The 22,048-nt window shown below is 40.5% G+C and overlaps 1 protein-coding gene across 1 annotated transcript in view; it reads left to right on the top strand.

The window, feature by feature from the left end:
- Nucleotides 1-22,048, top strand: part of LOC122799507 (BRCA1 associated protein) — an 815,197-nt gene that overhangs the window by 128,350 nt on the left and 664,799 nt on the right. The window contains exon 2 of the mRNA XM_044068621.1: nt 20,568-20,729. Within this exon, the coding sequence (XP_043924556.1) occupies nt 20,568-20,729 (162 nt within the window). The remainder of the gene's footprint in view (nt 1-20,567; nt 20,730-22,048) is intronic.

Raw genomic sequence — 22,048 nt, forward strand, 5'->3', positions numbered from 1 at the left:
TGCTATTTAGGGGGCAAATAGTGGGATAATAGTGGGATTTGTCAGTTTTTTACTGCGCTGACACTGCAGCCATTGTTTGGTATTGCTGTGGCTAATTTTAAGTCCCCTGACTTGATAGACATTACACAGATGCTTCTTGGCCATTAGCCAGACAACCACACTGCATAGTCTTTAAAAGGATTATTTGGTAAATGATAAGCACTTTTGTCTCAAAACTTATTTAAGGACATGCTTCGCTACACCTGACTTCCAGACTGTTATCTGCAGGACCCTACTTCTATGTCCCCAGTGACCTTCCCCAGTAAAAAGACTACATCTTCAACAAACCCAATTGTGAAGAAAATTAAAACACAGTCATTTGTGTTACCATGTCTGGCAGGAGAATTTGTGTATATTCTGGATTGACCTGTATGGTATGCCAGCATGTCTGCTTGTGAAAATGTAAATAAGTCTTAAAATGTTGAGTATTTCCCCTGTTTATACAGAATGATTTGAGAATCCTTCAGTGTTTTGATGCATTTCTAATTGCGCATGTTTGAGAGGGACGTTAAGTACTATGGAGAATCAGCTGAACAGCGTGTGATGTCATTAGAATAAACAAAGACATTGGGAGCCTCCAGACACTGGACCCTACCCAATTCGGCTTTAAGGGCAGATCTTGCCTCTTAAACCTAGTTGATTTCTTTTGAAACCGTTACCAAAGCCATAGATGAGGGCAAGGTAGTCCACACAGCCTACCTGGACCTCGTAAAAGCCTTCGACACAATACCCCACTCGGGCATCATAAATAAGCTTACCAGCTTAAATATCAACCCCTATTTCACAAGATGGGTTGCAAATTGGCTCAGAGGTAAAACCCACTTGGTCAGAATTGCAGGTGCCGTGTCCGAATCCAAACCAGTTACAAGTGGCGTCCCACAGGACTCAGTTCTGGGACCTCTCTTGTTCGGTATATACTTCTCTGAGGTTCAGGCTAACACGGGGGGGGATTATGGCTGACAAAGTTCGCAGATTACTGCAAACTGGGGGCCATAATCTAATCTCCAGCTGACACAAGCATCCTCCAAAAGGGTCTCACAGGGACGGATGCTTGGTGCCAGAACCACGGCCTCAAGCTAAATGCTAAAAAGTGCATAGTCATCCCCTCTGGGAAAAACAAGGTGCCCACAAATTACCACATAGGTGGTAATCCATTAAGTACAGAAGAAGTAATTAGAGATTTGGGGACCAACGTAGATAGTAATCTCTCCTTTGATAATCACGTTGCCAGAGTGGTTAGAAAGACCTTCTATATAGCCCACCTTATCACGAAAGGGTTCGTATCTAGATCGAGAGGTCATTGTGCCCCTCTAATCGTCACTCATCAGGCCCATAATTTAATACAATGCCCCTTTTGGGATGTACCTTACCCGACACCTGCAGCAACTGGAGTGACCCCAAAAGTACCTCACCAAGAGGATCATGGGCTACAAACAGATGTCCTATGCAGCTCGACTAAAGAAACTCCAGGTCTACTCAGTTGCTTACCGCCTACTCAGAGGCGATCTATGTCTGATGTACAAAGCCATGTCAAACCCAGAATTAATGGACATGCTCCACCTCAAAAAATCCAAGTCCCTTAGAGCTACACGCTCCAGGGACCTAAACCTTAGCACAAAAATAAATAGGACATGCTGGAGGGACAGATTCATTTCCCAGAGGCTCCCCTCACTCTGGAATAGAATCCCAATTCACGTTAGACATAGCCCCTCGCTGACCCTCTTCAAGCGAAATTTGGACGCGTGGATGGGAAATCGCAAATTCACCCCTGGGATCTCTCCTGTGTCCCTGCTAGACAGAGGCACAGTAAACTAATCTTAAAAGGGTACCTTCTGTGACCTACTTTACAGAGGCACAGTAGGCTAATGTAATAGGGAGGCGGAAGCCAAATACACTCTGGCTAGGTTTATAAATGCCCTAGGGCAGATAGCCTAGTATCTACCTATGAACCTATGAACCCAAGTGATCATTTAAAAAAGCCGATTGACAAAAAAGAACTTTTTCAAACAGCTGACTGATTTAGACAGTTGAAACCAGTAGTTTGTCCAGTGTTGTGCAGTTTGTGAAGTGCAGTCAGTTACAGTGCTGTGCAGTCAGTGGACACCCATGAAGGAGAGCTCGCCAAAAATTGTAAGCCTGCTTGGCCTTGCTGTTATGTGTTAGAATAGAGCAGGGACATTATTCTTTAGATTAGGAAAGCTTAGTTACTAAGATAGAGTTTTTCTAGAACAGTGGACGCCTATCCTACAGTTTAATTTTACATTTCTGGTGATTGAAATCTGGTGTTTATTGAAAGCTTTTGATTTACAATCTTGTATTCATTTTACTTATTAAATGTTTTTTCATTAGTTTACATTGTGGCTGGAAGTCAGTGTTTTTCTTAGGGAGTGCTTATACATGTTTGATACTCCCCAGGTCACCTCAAAGACCTGGTTGCTTATGGTCATAGCTGTCATTTATTTTTGATATTTAAATTTCATAATTGGGCATCCCTTTAGAAAGGCATGAAGACACTCTAATTGGTGGCAGCATTACCATCTTATTTTGGGGAAGGGACACAGCTGGAAATCTGTGTCAGGCTTTACCAGAAGTGGTTGGATGTTTGAGATTTAAATTTACTTTTAGTGTGCGTGTGTCAGAGGTCTTAAACTGGGACACGTTGTTCTGAAGTGGATACTAAAGGAATACATTTAGGGTGGACAGGGGTATGTAGTTCAGTCTGAATAAAATAGAGCATGTTCCTGTTGTGCTTTTAGGGGAAAAATTATGAAAAATTACTTCTGTTTAAGTGACTGTCTGATATTTGAGTAAGTAGTGAGAATTGAAGCTCCTTAGTTACTGGCACAGGATAGTAAAGGATGTCATCTAATTGTTGGCAGTCTGGTGGGATATAGCTGGATGTCACATTTTATTGGTGTCAGCAGTGTGGGATTTTTAATTGGATTCCAGTAGTGTGAGTAGTTGTCATTAAGGTATGCACTCTTGACAACTGCAAGATAAACTTTCAAAGTTTCAGTCCCCCACAGTTTTATTTATTTATTTTCTTTTAGTCGGGGATAGCAGGCAAATATGTCAGCAGAAGATTTTAGCTAGCTGACTAAGATTCATTTAGTTAAGGAATGTGAAGCCAGAGTATTGGTACATGCCAACCTGACCAAGGAAGCAATGACGTGAGCCTTAGTTGCAGCCACAGCTCATACCAGCCATTCAGAGGATATCCAATTTGGTGTTGGTGATGTGCAGCCTGCCGAGATGGGACAGTCCACATTTTTTTCGGAGGATCTGAGAATCCATCTGGAGTTAGACTGTGCCTAGAGGCTGAAGAGAGAATGTGATGCCTGGAGGCTGAGGAAAGGGAGGAGCAGCACCAAAATCAACTGGAAGCCAAACATTTGGAGACTGAAGAGAGCCTGCATCTGGAAGCCCAACAACATGAACTAGAGGTCAGACATTTAGCAGCCAAGGAAAGTGAGAGCACCAGCATGAAATGGAGCTTCAAACCCTTCAAGAGGGTCATGGAGGTAATGGTTACGGGAATAACTGGACCCCAGAAGCCATAAAGGTCAGTAAACTTTTTCCTCAGTACAAGGATGGGGATAACTTTGATAATTTTATTAATATTTTTCAGAGCGTATGTAGACGTTAACCCTGAGCTCTGGGTTCGGTTCTGACTCCCTTACTCCATGGTAAAGCTGTTCAGGCCATGTCAAAATTTTCTTGATGTAAATTGTTTGAATTATGTTAAAGTTAAGAACTGTCTTTTAGATTGTCTTAAATTAACACCTGAAGCTTCTAGAAAAACGTGCCGTGAACCTAGCACAAGACAGATGAGTGTACGTGATTATACTGCTGACTTAAGTACTTATTTTCACAAATGGGTGAGTGAGCATCAGGAACTATTTTTGACGGACTGGCAGACCTTTTGGTGAGGGAGCAAGCCCTTAGTACTCTGGTTAGCAGACTGTGAGTGCAGCTTTGCAGAGGAGTTCAAGGAGAAAAGGGGATCTCTATTTGGCAAGCAGAGCACCAGTGCATAGGAGAGGGCTACCCAGTGCTGTACATGGACATAAGGGAACTCATGGGGGGAAGTCTGAACCACTCCAACAGAGTACATCAGTAACGGGGAAACTACCAATCCAAGTACATGGTTAGGAATTAGATGTTTCAAGTGTAACCAGAGGGGACGCATAGCAATCAAATGTTCATCAAGGCAAGGTGAGAAACAAAAGGTGAGGGAGCCAGCAAGTGGTGATGACACACTGCCAGTGGTAAGTTGTTCAGAAACAACTGGGGTGACAAATTATCACCAAAGTTATATCCAATCTTAGTAGATGGTAAACAGATAATTGCTAAGAGGGACACAGCTTCTTGATATAACCATTGTGAGGCCTGCATTGTTAGAGAAGAGCAGTACTTGCTTGGGCGCATTGGGAGGGACCCAATTCCAAATACCTTTTGGCTAAGGTTCATTTTAACTGGGAGAGTAGAAGAAGCAAGCAAGTAGGTATGTTTGAGGATGTTCCTGCAGATGTATTTATAGGGAATGACTTTGATGATGCAGTATCTTACTTGCAGTGACACGCAGTCAGGCTTGGAGAAAGCATGTAGGGCCGGTACTCTGTGAGACACCAAGAAAGATCTCGTACCTGAAGCTGGGACTCCCATGGTGGCTGTTTCAGAGAAGATGTTATGTGGTAGCATTAAGTCTGAATGTGATCCACAGCTGCTGGTGGGTATTAATGTTCCCTTGGACATGGTGACTGTGAGGACGGAAGTGAGTGGTGGTACCCAGAGTGACAGCGAGGCACAGCTGTCAGAAGTGACTAGGCTTCCTGCCCAAAGGGAGCTGGGGAAGGTCACAAAGGGAGAGTTGAGAGGGTCTCAACTTAGGGATCCTATGTTACAGAGCTTGAGGGAGATGGCTAAGGAGGCACCTGAGGCTGAATGAAGAGGGGAGTGTGTATACTGGAACAAAGGTTTGTTGTGTAGAGAGTGGACTCCTAGAGGTGTGCTAGAAGGTGAAGTAGTACAGCAACTGGTAATGCCTAGAGCTTATCGTCTGCCACTCTTAGCCATAGCTCATGACTTCTTGGGTTATATGGGCATAAGACATACTAACAGATGTATTGTGCAAAATTTCTCTTGGCCCAGGATTGTAAGGGATGTGATAGTATGTTGTAGGACTTGTGAACAGTGCCAAAAAGTAGGTAAAGCAGGGGACATAGCTAAGGCTCTGTTAATGCCTTTGTCTGTTATTGAAGAGTCATTTCAGCGAGTGACCCTGGATATTGTGGGACCCCGAGTAGTCCAAGTTCTACAGAAAATAAATACTTATTGGTGGTTGTAGAGTATGCTACCAGATATCCTGAGGTGATGGCTCTGTCTGTTGAGGCAGAGAAGGGAAGGTGGCAAACGCTTTGCTAGAAATCTTCAGCAGAGTAGGTTTTCCACAGGAAATACTGAATAACCGAGGTGCCACCTTCATGCCCAGCCTGCTGACTTGTCTATGGAAGCATTGTGGGGGGTGAAACATCCTGCCATCCCCAGACTAATGCCCTTGTAGAGAGGTTAAACTCTATATTGAAGACTGGGCATCTGCAGACCAGATTAAAAGGGAGTGAGACAAGTATTTGCCCCATCTGTTATTTGTTATTATGGTACAGGGAAGTATGAGGGGGCCTTTAGATTTAATTTGAGACAAGTGGGAAGGTGAGAGTGAATCTCACAAAGAGTCTGCTGTAGCTTATGTTCTCAACTTTTGGACAAGACATGAGGAGCTCATGGGTTTAACTGAAGAGAACCTAGCAGTGGCTCAACAACAAAAGAAGGTGTGGTATAATAGGAATGCTCGGGCCAGAGAGTATGCTGAGGAACAGAAGGTGATGGTACTTGTACCTGTTAGACATAACAAGTTACAAGCAGCTTGAGAGGGACCCTTTGAGTTGGTGATTAAAATCAGTGATGTAAACTACATGGTGAGTTCGGTAGGTAGGAGACAAGGGCACAAACAGAATGTTTAGGGAATCTGTCAGTGTTTTAATGCATTTCTAATTGCGCTTGTTTGAGAGGGACATTCTAAAGTAATGTGGATAATTAGCTGAACAGTGAGTGATGTCATTAGAATGTTCCTGGTTGCTAAGTGATTATTTAAACAGTTGATTGAGAGAAAGATAACTTTTTCAAATGGCTGACTATCATTTTTTAAAATAATTGTGATTTTGTGGACATCGTTTTTTTGCTGCTATTGTACCTGACACGCAGTGGATATTAAATCTCAACTTGCTACATATTCTGGGACCTGATTCATTTGTACCTGAAGTTGGTGGTTTCTACTTTTATTATTTTTTAAAATAAGACATTTGAGACTGTAGTTTGTCAGGTGTTGTGCAGTTGGTGAAGTAGAGTCAGCAACAGTGCTCTGCAGTCAGTGGACACCCATGAAAGAGAACTCGCCAAAAATTGTAATCCTGACTTGGTATTGCTGTTATTTGTTAGAATAGATCACTGACAGTATTCTTTAGTTAGATTAGGAAAGCTTAGTTATTAAGATATAGAGTTTTTCTAGAATAATGAACTCTTATCCTGCAGTTTAATTTTGCATTTCTGGTGATTGAAATCTGGTGGTTATTGAAAGCTATTGATTTACAATCTTGTAATCATTTTACTCATTACGTATTTTTCATATAGGATCATAGGAAGTTACTAGGCTAGTGGCCCTGAGGCCCTTATAAGCCTAGCCAGGAGTTTAGCCCATGTTAGACAAGTCAGCACCCAAAGCCTCTGTCCAGCAGGGATACAGGTGGAATCCCAGGGTTGTATTTTGGGTTTCCCATCCAGTTGTCCAGGTTGCACTTAAAAAGGGATGATGAGGTACTCTGCTTGACTTTGAGAGGGAGTCCGTTCTGCAGATGGGGAGTCTGTGGGGCACAAATCTGTCCCACCAACAAGTCCTATTAATGTCACAGACCAGGTTGAGGTTGCGTGTGCGGGTTACTCGAGTGGAGCTGACTTGCGGATATGCAGCAGTCCCATCAAGTCAGGGTCTGAGATTGCTTCGTGTGCCAGACGGAGGTCACCTTTGAGGAGTCTGTATGAAACTAAGTAGAAGGACAGGGCTTTTAGCCTATCTGTGTAGGGTAGATGTTTGAGCCCGTGGATTCTCCTGGTGAGGAACCTCTATGGTCTCTCCAGCTGCTGCATGTGCTTTCTGAGGTAAATGCTGAAGGGGGCATTGTACTCAATAATTGGCTCCATAAGGGAAGAATACAGGGATGTTATGACCTCCTTGTCCCCTGGATGAGATCCCCTTACTTAAGAGGTGGGCCATGTAGAAAGCTTTCCGTACAGCGGAAGCAATATGATGGTCAAAAGTCAGGTTGCTGTCAACCTAGGTGCCCAAATCCATGAAGACTGATTGCGTGCTTAGGACATTGTTATTAATGTAATATGTGGGGACGTCACTCTCCCCAAAGGGGATGATGATGCATTTTTGTGCATTCAGCTTGAGGCCATGTTTCTGGCACCAGTCATTTGTTTGGGTGAGACACTGTTGGAGGATGTCCACATCACTTTGGGAATTTATGACCGCACCCAGCTTGCAGTCATCTGCAAACTTGGTCAGCCTTGGCCCACTGGTTTTGGCATGCACCTCAGAGAAGTATATCCCAAGTAACAGAGGCCCCAAGACAGATCCCCAGGGCATGCCACTCGTTATGGGTCTACTGCCTGAGGTGGCTTCCCCTATTTTGATTAGGTGGGTTCTATCAGTGAGTCAGTTTGATACCCACCTGGTAACATATAGATTGATGCCTAGCTGAGAGATTTTATCTGTTATGCTTAAGTGGGGAATAGTGTCATAGGCTTTGGCCAGGTCAAGTTAGGTGGTGTGCACCATCTTCCCCTCATCCATGACTTTGGTGACCGTCTCAAAGAAGTCAACCAGATTTAACCGACATGACCTCCCCTTAACAAAGCCAAACTGTGTGGGGTTGAATGTTTGGAGGTTGCGTGTCCTTTTTAATGAGGTCCATGATAATCCATTCCAAGGCCTTGCAGATCAGTCTAGTTAGGCTGATGGGTCTGTAATTTTCCATATCAGTGGACGCTCCACCTTTGTGTAAAGAGATGACAGAGGCTGTCCTCCAACTCCGTTGGGACAAAACCGGTACTCGGGCTTTGGTTGAATAGGGTACCTAATGGTGCTGCAAGTTCATACCTGTGTTCATATAGGATGCAGCTGGGATGTTATCGGGTCCCATGGAGGCTGTAGCTTTAGCCTTTGAGAGGGCAGTGATGACCTGTTCCCTAGAGATAAGGAGAGGGTGGCAGGTACCGGGATGTCCTGATTTACTGATGGGGGGATAGAGGGGTGAAGTTTTCACTCAGTCTGTCAGCCAGTAGGTTGGCTGTAGCTACAGCATTTGTGTATGTGGTGTCCTTGACCACCAATTCTGAACAGATCTGGGTGCTTCCTTTGAGATTAGGGTCATATGTGAAGAAGGTGTTATGCTTTCATTACCTTACATTGTGGCTGGAAATCGGTGTTTAGATTAGAGAGTGCTTATACCTGTTTGATACCCCCCAGGTCACCTCGAAGGCCTGGTCGCTTATGGTCATAGCTATCATTTATTTTGAGATTTAATTTTGATGTTTGGACACCCCTTTAGAAGGGCATAAAGACACTCTGGTGGCAGCAGTACCGTATTATTTTTTTGGGAAGGGAGACTGCTGGAAATCTGTGTCAGGCTTTCCCAGAAGTGATTAGATGTGTGAGATGTAAATTTATTTTTAGTGTGAATGTATCATAGGTCTTAAACTGGAACACTTTGCTCTGAAGTGTATAATAAGGAAATACATTTGGGGTAGACAGAGGTATATAGTCCAGTCCCAGGAAAATAGTGTGTGTTCCTGTTGTGCTCTTGGGGGAAAATTGTGAAACATTACTTCTGTTTAAGTGATAGTCTCATATTGGAGTTGGTAGTGAGAATTGAACCTCCTTAGTTACTGACCCAGGAAACTAAGGGATGTCATTTAATTGTTGGCAGTCCAGTGAGATACAGTCGGACGTCATACCAGTTATTCAAGATAAAACTCAGCAAGTGGCTAGCATCTCGGGTAATGAAGCTGGCATAGTCCAACACAGTAGTTTTTTAAGGTGTTTTAATTCGGTTCCTATTGCGTTATTGAATTGCTGACACTTTGAACCTGAAAACATCGAACACAAATGTTCGAAGTTTCAGCAATTCGATTTAAAAAAACAAAAAAAACAAACAAAAAAAAAAAACAGCTCAATAACTGTTGTAAGCAGGGGGGGGCAAGCACCCCTGCACCTCCCACACCCCCCGCTCTTTAAATATACCAACTCCGAGATCGCAGTAAAGGGAAATATTCCCTTTCCGCACTGTAGTGCGATATCGGAGTTGGTAAATATACCAACTCCGAGATTGCACTACAGTGCAGTAAAGGGAAATATTCCCTTTCCGCACTGTAGTGCAATATCGGAGTTGGTATATTTAAAGAGTGGGGGGGTTCAGGGGGGCTTGCCCCCCTGCTTATAACAGTTACTTTGTTTTTTTTTTTTTTTGTTTTTTTTTTTTTGTTGTTTTGTTTTTTGTGTTCGAAATTATAAAACTTCGAACATACAAGTTGAATCTTGCGGTGTTCGAAGTTTTATACTCTCGATCACGTAATAGTAACCCATTTTAATTGCCAGTGTTTTATGTGGAAAATTGTGTTGAGGTGTTTGTATAGTTTAGGTGAGTTCACTACGTTACTTGCAAGAGAACAGAGAGACTATGTGAAAGTGATTTTTTTTTTTTGCAATTTTTTTCAGTTGTCTAAATATGCTTTAAAAAAGTGTCTTGGAGGGGGCTGATACTGTTTCTAGAAATGCAACGATGTCAGCTGTGGTAAGGAGGTATGTTTGGTTACACAACCAAAACTTTTCTGATGAGTTCAAATGAGATTTTGATTGCTTTGATTTGATGTTGCTTGTGTGTTTGGTACAGCAACTAATCAGATGCTTAACACTAGAATGACAGAGGTAAACTGATGCAAAGGTTGTCTAAAATGTTTCATATTCCCAAGTTTTCCTCCAGTAAGCAAGATAATTTTCGGCAGCCAAACAAGCAGAAGTCCCAGCTAAACAAGAACCAAGCCAACAAACGAAAATGGCAGAATGAGAACTGCCAAACCTAACAAGAGGGCTTTCTTGCCCAAAAAAAGGATACACCCCAACCTTTGACTGTGTCATGGCTAATTATCTGTCATTCCCAAGTTCCCCTCAGAGTTCCCTGTCACGAACGCTGGCTCTTAATAAGGCAACTTGCGTATCAGTGGTTTCCAACAAATGGCCGCTCAACATTGTTGGCAGTGGTTACAGGTGGTAATGGAAGGAATGTCTTCCTCCATTTGGGGAGGGGGGGTGCTCTCTCATCTTCTGAGCCAAACTTAGTTATTTCCCCCGGGTTCCAATCACGTAGTTGAACATTTACAATTTCAAACAACATATGGTCAAGACCATATGTTCGAATTTGTAAATGTTCGAGCGTGTGAATGGAAATCTCCTTAAGCAGAGTTTTCCATTCACTTCAATGTGGTGCAATCTCAGAGTTGGTATATTTAAGTAGCGGGGGGTGGGGGGTGGGCACAGCCCCCCACGTGGCGGATGCATGGGGGCTTGCCCCCGTGCATACAATTGTTTTATGTGTCCATTGTATTTTCATTTTTTATAGGTAGTCGTAGTTCTGTAACTTTGGACATATATGTTCGAACATATGTTAGTTGAAGTTACAGCACTTGGACTACATGACGTAGACCCATTTCCCCCTTATACTCCAGCACATGCTGGATGCAGCAGTCATAGGGCTGGTCCTTCCTTCATTGAGAATGAAGAGTTTCTGCTTCAGAATTTTCCTGGTCCCAAAAAAAAAGCGGTCACTGAGTCTGATGTTGGACTTATTCTTTCTAAATAGTTTTGTGAAGGTCCCAAAGTTCAAGATGCTCACCATGCAGGTAGTGCTTCCTCTTTTGCTGGACCACTACTTGATGGTGACCCTGAACTTGAAGGATACGTATCATCATATCCCTATTGCTTATTGCTTCAGGAGATATCTGAGATTTTTTATGTCTGATTCACACCATCAGTTCTCTGCATTGCCCTTTGGGCTATTCACTGCACTTTAAGTATTTTCAAAATGCGTTGCTCCAGTAGTGGCCCAGTGCCAGACTCATGGCATTCGCATTTTTTTCCTTTCTTGGATGACTTGCTGATATGTGCAGAGTCTGCATCAAGGTGTGTATGGAATCGCTAGAGAAAGTTTCAACCTTACTCTGCTAGCTAGGGTTCAAGTTAAACCTTTGTAATTTTTATGCCTGACACACCTCGCAAAGATTCTGCTTCCTAATCTACACAGACAAAAGTATGGCCTTTCTTCCTGAAGAAAAGGTCCTGTTCCACCAGACAATGTTTCAGGAATTCTCCTGCAATAATATCGCCTCTGCAAGAGAATTCCTAAAAATGTTACGACTGACCGCATCAATGATTCTCATAATACGACTGACCCTTCAGCACAAGAAGAATTCAATGATATGTATTAAATTGTAGGATCCAGCACCCGCATTCCCTGGAATCCCATTTTACAGTGCTGCCCTTCAGCAGACAGAAGTTACAGTGGTGAAGAACACAGTTGAATATCAATCCTGGACTTCTCTTCTTCCCACCTGTTCAGACACAGATTTGTCTGACTTCACTTGGCAAGCTGGCCAGAGGGAGTGCAAGTGCAGGCCACTTGGAGACCCAAGGATGCACAGAAGCACATCAGTACCAAGGAAATATTTGCAGCGATCCACACCTTGAAAATCCTTCGCACCTATGGACTCCTGGTCCTCTTCTTGTGGTTATGGACACCACCACAGTGATGTGGTACCTCAACAAATGAGGGTAGAAGGTCATATCCTTTATACTGATTGGCAGTGATAGCATGAGAGCTTGGCTCTACAGCATTCTCTGACTCTTCAAGCATTCTACTTCTCATCAGACCAAAAAGCTATGGCACAAAAAACACAATACTGCCCCACGATAGGAAACAGGTTTGGGATGTTGTTTGTGAAGATGTTTCTGTTGGTTTTCTTTTTCCTAAGCACATAAGATTACTATATCTGCCATAAGAAAACATTAAGGAATTACTTAATAGGAAAATTCATGAGACCATAACGGGTAGTAAAGTGGTTACTTATCAGTGTGGGAATTGTTCAGTGTGTAATCATGCTAGGAATTTGAATGGATGCAAAATTAATGGGAAGTTGTATTCAGCAAGGGAATCTTATAACTGTAACTCTTGTGGTGTAATTTATATCATTGGTTGTGGCTGTATTTGTACCTGCTGGTACATAAGCCAAACTACCAGAAAGGCAAAGATATGAATTTTGTAGCACTTAGGTGACATCAGAAGGCATAAATTAGAGAGCCCGGTAGCTGTCCACTTCTTGTCTAAACATGAAGGATCATCTAGTAGCTTGTTTTTCAGCATTTTGGCATGACTTTCAGCCAACATACTTAACTTTAAAAGGGAACTCAACAAACTTGAATGTAGGATGATTATTAATTTTCACACGATATTCCCTAATGGTATGACTATGGATAGCAACATTACATTTTAAATGTAATGCTGTGTTAGGGTATGTATTAATATTTATTAGTCTCTCTTTAAGATGTTTTCACTGTGGGTTTCCATTTTTGTGACAATTACATTTGTTTAATCAAGTATCTAATTATTCAATTATTGAATCATTGCTTTGTATCTGTATATAAGGATGTGATTTTTATTGCTGTATTATTCCAAAGGCCGAGGTACCAGAAGAAGAAGAAGAAGAAATAAATACATGATTTATTTGATCCTGGTGTGTTTCCTATCATGGGGCAGTATTGTGTTTCTTGTGGAAGAAATTCTTTTTGGTGTTTATCTTTTTCAAAATGTTATGGCAGACAGACTAAGCAGATCCTAGGCAGACCTGCATAAGTGGCAACTCAAGGCAGTGGTGTAGCAGGATCTAGTCCAGATATGGGGAACACCTCAAATAGATCTGTTTGCCTCTTTTCAAAATAGACATCTAGAGGAATTCTGTTCCAGACATCCTTGCAGCCATGCATGGAGGGCAGATTTATTCTTGTTCCCTTGGACGAGAATGTTCATGTATGCGTTTCCACCCTTTCCTCTAATTCACAACGTACTTCTGAAGGTTGAAAGAGGAAAGCCTAACATCATTCTGGTGAAAGAGGAAAGCCTAACATCATTTTGGTGACTCCCCTCTTGGTGTAGGCAGTCTTGGTTCTCCCTTCTAATGGTATTGAACAAGGGCAGTTACACAGACTTCCTCACACTCTGGATTTACTCACATAGTCTAGGGGATGACTGGTGAACCCTAATTTGGAACAACTACAGCTGACAGCCTCGTTGATTCAGTCTTTACTCCATTTAGGTACTTGTTTCATGAGGATGTACAACAGGTGTTAAAGGAGACCAGCGAACCTTGTTCTAGAAAATCTTATGTTTACAAATGGATGAGGTTTTCTAAGTGGTGCCTAAGTAGGAACAGAGTCCCCTGAGGTTAACATCCTTCTAGTCTTGAAATATTTGTGTGGGCTACTTCAGGATGGCTTGTTGTATGCATCCGTTAAGGTGCATTTAGCAGCCATGTCTTTTTGTGTGCCATTGGATCTCCTCTTAATTCTCTTTTGGTAAAACGGTCCTGCTTCAAGCAACTTGCTCCTTTGTGGGATCTCTGCTATGTTCTGGAAAAATTGACCTTTCCACCTTTTGAACCCACCACTCTGTCTGATCTTAAGGTGTTAACATGGAAAGCTGTTTTGTTTATTGGTCTGGCATCTGCAAGATGAGTCTATGAGCTGCAAGCTCTTGTGGTGGGACAACCTTACCTGATTTTCCACAGGGATAGGATTGTGTTGCGCACTAACTCCTCTTTCATACTGAAAGTGGTCTCAGAATTCACTCTGTCTGTCATCCTCCCTGTATTCTTTCCAGAACCTCAGTAAAGGTAGATTGGATACTTCATAACTTTGATATGCACCAGCAGCTCCGGTACTGCCTTAACAGAATGAAACCTTTCAGGAAGCCTGAAAGGCTTTTTATTCCCTACACAAGGGCAAGGAAGAGTCAACCTGTCTCTAAGCAAACTGTTGCATGTTGGTTGTTCTCTGATGTTGTTTTTTACACTCAACATGACAAGGCTAATCCAGGCAAAGTAAAGGTGCATTCCACCATGCCCTTTACCTCTTCAGTGGTGGGTGGGTGTGTGTGTGTGTGTGTGTGTGTGTGTGTGTGTGTGTGTGTGTGTGTGTGTGTGTGTGTGTGTGTGTGTGTGTGTGTATGGGTGGGTATGTGTGTGTTTGTTTGTGTGGGTGGGTATGGGTATGCTTGTGTTTGTGTGGGCGGGTATGATTGTGTTTGGGTGGGCAGGTATGCTTGTATTTGGGTGGGTGGATGGGTGTGTTTTGGTACTGGAACAAGAGGAGTTCGCAAAGCTTAAGTTTCCATCTTCTTTTCCTGCTGGACCATACAAAACTGAAAAGATCCTGCCTATGGGTTTGTAAGGCATTCTCTGTACATCCATGTTGATTGGTCCATCACACTCACAGACAGGCAGTGGGAAAGATTTTGAGCTTTGATAGACTGCCAGAAGAAAGATAACAGAGCACTATTATCCATATGTCAGTAAGGCAGTGTGTTATATGGAAATGTACTGTTACAGCTAAATAGGACTTGCACAACTGTACTTTTTATAACCCCCAAGGAGATTGCAGAGGATCTTCCAAAGATTTATAGCAACTGTTAGAGGATTTTGGAAGTGAGAGGGGAATGACGGAGTTTAAAGACACACAGCAAAATGCCCTGGGACAAATGCTGGATGAACAGGTGGAAGTTAGTAAAGACGTGATTGATAAGGAGAACTGTAATGCCTAAGAAGGCCTTATTAACTTTAGTTATATTAGCTGACCCACCTCGAAGGAATAGCTTTATTAAAACAAAGTAAAATAATAATAAAATACTCAAATAACAACATGATCTTCTCCAGAGTAAGCTGAGCACTTTCAGCAGATTGCCTTCATCAGATCTTTAAAATATTTTCTATACTAAAACTAATTTAAATAGAGGTTTCACCAGTCAGAATTTCCTCCTTAGTTGACAACCTAGTAGTCTCTGAGGAGTAGCTCATAGAAGCGTCATCAGTGGCCCTCTCACAATGCCAGGAAAACACATGGCATTTATTGAAATTTAAAGTATCTCGCTGCGATTTCTCTTAGTAAGCTGTAGCTTATGTTCATAAGCTGATACATTGTCAAACAAATCATCCAATGACTGTCTCTGTTGCTCAGAAGTAAACTTAACAAATATATTGCTCTGTAGTGAATGTATATCCTTCAACAGTACTTCTTCCTCAGACTTAAAAAAGTTAACCAATAGCTTCATATAGTCAAAGCTAATTTGTAAATTAAGAGACTACCACAGTTTGAGACGTTCTGGATAATTGTTTCCATAGGTAGCCATCTTCAGAACTCTCTAGATGGTCTCCACCAATTCATTATTTATACTCTACACCATCCTTCTTGAAGTTTACATTTAACTATTCACTGAAAAACATATATTTCCTTGATGTGGTCATAAAGAGAAGTCATAGAGGTGATATTATCGCAAAGGTGTTTAGGAAACCATGCAAGAGAAATAATTTACTGCATAGAACCAGCATGCATCCCAGGCATGTTTCTAAGAATATGATCAAAGGCCAACTATTAAGTACTTCAAGATTACACAATGATGATATAGATGCCTTAAAGGCATTACATGCACAAGCAGATAACTTCATTTCAAGAGATTACCCGAAGATCAAGGTTAAAAAAGCCATCAGTGAAGTTCTGTCATGTAGAGACACCTTAGCCAAACCTTTTTTTTTTTTTTTTTTCAAAAACTGAAACTGTGAACTTCATCCACAGTCTTTTGACAGATCAACTTGTTGCACTTTAAGTTATTCTAGAAACATTAGCTCAGCATGTGATATTATTAAACAAAATTGGCCGATTCTAATGAAAGTATTAGAAATACAGTGGACACTATACCCAAGTTCACATTTCGGAACAATAAGTCCCTTAAGTGCCTTCTATGTTATAAGCATAATGAACAATCTTCAGTTCCATCTGATAGTACTGGTACTTTTATTTGCAGATCCTGCAGTGCATGTAAACATACTTGGTGCACAAGTTATGTCCAACATCCTGTCTCTGGAAGATGCATCTACTTTAATTTCTATGTAGATTGTAGAACTTCCCGTGTCATTTATCTTGCGAAATGTCAAGCTTGCACTTGCTTCTACTTTGGCAAGACTAATCAGCAGTTTAAAGACAGGATTTTACAACATTTAGGGTACATATGTAATAAATGGATGACTAATTTGCTTTTTAAACATATCTTGGAGACTGGTTTTGAACAGACCATTAAGTTCACAATGCTGGAGAAGGTTCATGAGAGCATCAGAGGGGTGACCTTTTTAATAAGACCGAATGTGTTGAATTAAAATGAATTATTTATTTTCAAGCAGATTCTTTTCCTGGATTAAATGAAGTACTGTTAGTGAAACCAATCTTAAAAGCCCATGGGTTAAGACATTTATTTTGTTGGACTGCCCCCCGTTTTGGAGGGTTTAATATCCTGTATACCTTACAATGGCTTTATCTTTGTTATTTTGGTTGGTTTTTAATTTTTTTTTACTAGTCCTTTCCCCCTGTGTTTTTGATATTTCCTTTTTGACCTAGCTTGAGTGAATATATGCTTTTACTAATTCCCTATTGGTTCTGATGTTTTTTCTGACAGATCCTGAGCAAGTACGTGCTATAGCCTTGGTCCGATTGGTTCAGTTATTTGATACTTTCTTACCCTTAATGGTTTTTGATTTTATGATAGTATATATATATTTTTTATATATGTGTTTTCTTAAATTATTTGATAGCTTTGTCATGTTACTTTTTGCATTTATTTTGCTTTTTTTGTTTTTGTCTTGTATCTACTTTGGTCACAGAAGTGTTTGCATGATCTATTCTTATTGTAACTAACTGCAGTAAATAAGTTATTGATTTTACCGTATTAGAATTATGATGTACTGTATTGTGTTATACTTTGTTCTATTTTTTTGGTTGATTTTCTCTGAACATATCATTTTCTTTCTGTTTTATTTACTCATCATTTTTTGCAGATACAAGTTTTTGATTGGCCGAATCCTAAATAAGAATGTCTTTTCGTGAATGAACAAATCGCTATGACAGTGTTTCGTTGTTTCTCTTTTCATAATTTCAATTACATGTTTATAGGATTTTGATTGATTTTAGAATGTATGTAGTGGCATTTGTTAAACAGCATCGCTAATATGTCCAATCCATAAACTATATGCATTAAGAATCTGAGTCTGTTGGATAATTTTGTATAAAATGGGCTGGATACTAGGTGTATTTTCTATTGGTTTCATTATTCTGTTCTGATTTGATTGGTTTATGCAGTCCTACTATAAACTGCCCTTTTTTTTTTTTACTTTTGCTTAGTATTGGATGTTTTTCTCTTCTAACCTATCACATAGACGTACGAGTCTTAATATGTTTGTTACTGGCTATTTTTTATGAATGCTTTTCTGTGAATGTAATTATTATGTTAGTGCTTGCTTTCCATATGATTAGTTTAAGGCTGCTGATAGGGTAAAGTATGCAATTTTAGGATTGATTGGTGTATAATTTTTATGCTTGTTTAAAGGTCTGAAGAATTGATTGTTAACTGTAAAAGTGCTCACCTTTTTGTTTAGAATAAATATTATTGTGTTTAGAGCTGTGTTAGTCACACTAGGAGTTTTACTTTTACGTGATTTAACTTTCGCTGCCCTGGATTTTCCTGAATACCAGTAGTTCTGTATTTCTACAGTCAGAAAAATAATTACCAGAAAATGGAACTTGAGGGTTAGTCTGACCTTGGAATATGTGATGGGTACAGTTGGAGTGAGGCTTGTTAGATAGGGAAAGAACATGATGCACACCCTTAAACAGAATGTGTGAAACCATTGCTTTCATATTTGGGATCAGAGTAATGAAGAAGAAAGGAATGTCAGGCGAACTGAAGATGGTGCAAAAATAGAGATTGGATGGCATGTAGGTTTACAGGCTGGAAAACGTAGTTTGAAATGTTAAAAACATTTACGAAAATGTGAATATCTAAATTCAGTAAGTATATGATTGTGATATGGTACAGGAACCTGAGTAGTGAAGGCAGAGGTGATGCGGATGAAGTGCATAAGGATGAGTGGTGCAATGCATACTAGGACAGACAAAGAAATGAGAACATCAGTGTGGAAGCCCAAGTAGATCAATTGCAGAGAAGGTGAAGGAGAACAGATTATGATGGTTCAGGCACATGTGCAGGAAAGCAGAAGAAATCTAGTGTAGAAGATTTGGAACAGAAAGAAAGAAGGCAAAAAGAAATGAGGGTTTCCAGCAAAGCGATGGATGTATTTTGTGTGAGAAGACCTGCGACAGTCCGTCATGACTGTTGAAGAAAGGAGAGTAACATTCATTTAAGAGAGATAGTGACAGTTGATACAACACCCCAACATCATGCAAAAAAGTGAGTTAGAGATCGTTGATGGTGATATGTTGTTGATCATTACAATTTTTGGATACATGTTGCATGGTAAATTGTGAGTTCAATAAAGCTATGTTGAAAGAAATTACATACTAACATCATATAATACGACTAGTGGTACTCTTTCTACTACCCTGTGAGACTGAGACATTCTTAGTGTCTTTTGGTGACCACAGTATCAGTAGATGCAGGCAGGGAGGTGGGTATCTTTTTTATCTGACTGCATATACACACACTTTTGTGTGCCCCTTACAGCCTGTGTTCATTTGTGTTTGCATTCTCTTTTGTTTGATCTACAGACATTCCTACAGGGGAACCAGAGTCCCCTTCATCCCTATGCAGAGATTTTTCTTTATGCTATTGTTGGAGCACTGCAGTAAACTTGACTTGATGTCTGTATATGCTTTTGATATTATACAGGCAGAGAGAGAGGTGGGGTGTGTCTGTGTGTAATCAAAGGCTTGCTGTGGTTTTAAGGAGTATTATCTCTACAGAAGCTTTACATTTTAAGTACATCTTTGCCACCAGTTCCTAATGCAGCTCAATAACATTTTGATAGGACAGTTACTGGCCATTGGCACCTTGACTTTGCTGACTCTTCAGGTTGTGTAGCATGCATGTAGAACAGTAGCAGATGTTCATCATGTTAGTCACTGCTGTATAAGCCTTAGCTGTATAGGTTATATCCTGTGTAATTGTCAGAATACAGGCCATTGGGAGGCATTGATGTATATCTGCCATGTTTGACATGAGTTTTAAAAGTTTTACAGTAACAGTTAAAAAATGTTGCTCAACAAAGGAATGCATGCAGACATTTGAGATTTTAATATAACCTTTATACTTGATCTTTTAAAGTACGCATTGGAATATTATTCCTGCTGGCAGTTTATTTGAAACAATTCCCTTCTCCCAGGTACCATTTTTAAAGGAGTGTTGGCATTATTTATTTATTTATTTTTATTTAGGAGAAAAATTGTATTTTTGTTTCTCTTTGAAAATTAATTTTGCTTTTTAAAATCGAAATTTGGACGCAACATGTACAGCTATCACTCTACTGTTGCCTGGAATAGGCTCCCACTAGAAATCAGGACCCTTACACATCCTAAACAGTTTAAAACAGCCACCAAAGAGCACTTTAAAAGTCATTGGTCCTGCCACTGCACTCTCCCTCCTTAACATCCTCTACTTCTCATACCTTAATCTACTTTCTGCCCTTAATTCACTCTTCTCACTAGTTCTCTCGATTCTTCCTTGACTACTCTTTCTACTGTCTTCTAAAATCTATTAAGCAAATTGCCTCAGAGAAACATTCTATACTGTCTTGCCTTCATGCATGATAAAACTTGTTTTTTTAACCACTTACCCCAAAACCTATACTCATCTTAATGACATATTTCTTTTTATGCATCTTGAAATAGTTATGCTATACTCCTGATTATTGACACTGTACAACATTGTATTGCTACTTTGATGCCTTATAATAATCCTGCAACTGCTGTTTAATGCTAATTTATAATGAAAATTGTATAATATGTTGGAGTTTTTCTCCCCAGGCCTCCGCTGAAAAAGAGCTCTTCAGCTCAGTTGGGCAATCCAGGTCAACAAATGAAAAATAAATTAAATAAAATTTTACAGTTTTTAAAATAGGTAACTGCTGTTATAGTTATTGCTGCCATTTTACAGTCAGCTCATACTCGTTGCTTTAATGATTTGTGTGGTTCAGAAAGTTACAAGAAGTTTGTAACTGCTAGTATTTGCCCATTTCCAGTGTATGTAACTATATAATGGATGACTTTAGTATTTTAAAACAGTGGCTTATAATTTTTATGCTTTTTACAGCTACCGAAATGTCAGATGGGGAGTTTAATGAGAAGTCCTTGGGCACAGCCAAAGCTTCTTTGGGCCAAAAAACACTTGAGGAAAAATGCACAATATTAAATCAGCATATTGGTCGCAGGGAAATGAATGATATGATTATCGAGACCATTGACTCTAGTCAAGGTACAGTATCATGGTTGTAAAGGGAAGGAGCTTATTAGTGAAATAACATCTGCTGTTTTCCTTGTCTCCCTTTCTGACCTCTCCTCACACACACACACACACACACACACACACCACACAGAACACACACACACACACACACACCACACAGAACACACACAACGCACACACAGAACACACACAACCACACAACACACACAACGCACACAACACACACACACAGGCATTGTGTCAACTATCTGTTGCTTTCTTAGGAACCATCTTTTTCGAGGATGTGAAAGATCCCATGTCTGTTAGAGGATCTGTCAACAAGTCAACTAGCAGCCTAGAAGAAATCTCCAATGTATTAGATTATAGGTAACATGTAAGAAAGCTAAGTATCTGCTTACTATTTTCCTATACAATTTAAGGGAAAATATATTACTGCAGTTTTGTATTGCCCTCATTTGGAGGTGTGTCATTTAGTTTGCCAACAACTTGCTTTAGACATGCTTCAAGAAGGATTCTCCATTTTGTAACACTTTATGCAGGTACCAGTTAATAATTGCATGCTGCATTGGTTCAGGCAAATGACATCAGTTTACATCAATGCTCCATCTCTCAACATTGTCAACGACTTATTTCTGCATATATTTTATTTTATTTCTGTTGACTGTGCTAGTTTCACTATGGTTGTGGCCTGTTTTCAGGAGATATCTGATGTGGCATTTATATAGACTGGGTAACCTTGGGCAGAATAATTTGGAAATTCTGCAGCTCTTCTTGCTGATAAATGCCATGGGATCTTTCACATTCAGCTTGGCAACTACAAGTTCAGTCAGATGGAACCGCTGTTTTACTTGTCTGAAAAACTGCATCTCAGGAGTGTGGCATCCCTTTAAAGTTACACTGCAATGTCTGTATTGGAATGTGAATCAAATTATCTGATGTAGGAATAGAGTCTACAATCTTTTGATCTTCCAGGCATAACTATGGAGTGTGCTGACAACTGGCACTGCTATATGTTTACATCTTGTATGATAAGATGTTGTATTCAAGTGGCAAGTAGGTGAGGCATATGCAGGAAATTCGGTAAAGATAAAAAATTTTCTTCCACTTGATGGCTTCTTTCTGTGATAATGTCACATTAGTTGGTTTATTGAAATGATGCTGTCCATGGTCTGTGAGACCTGTTGTTAGGTGCATTTTTTTGTACTTCTAATAGGTTCATAGGTAGGTACTAGGCCATCTGCCCGAGGACATTTATAAGCCTAGCCAGAATGTGTCGGCTTTTGCCGCCCCATTGATTAATTAACTGAGCCTCTGTCAAGAAAAGGCCC

The sequence above is a fragment of the Protopterus annectens genome, chromosome 4.part0 (genome assembly GCF_019279795.1).
Source record: "Protopterus annectens isolate FY-2018-M chromosome 4.part0, PAN1.0, whole genome shotgun sequence".
NCBI classification, from domain to species: domain Eukaryota; kingdom Metazoa; phylum Chordata; order Ceratodontiformes; family Protopteridae; genus Protopterus; species Protopterus annectens.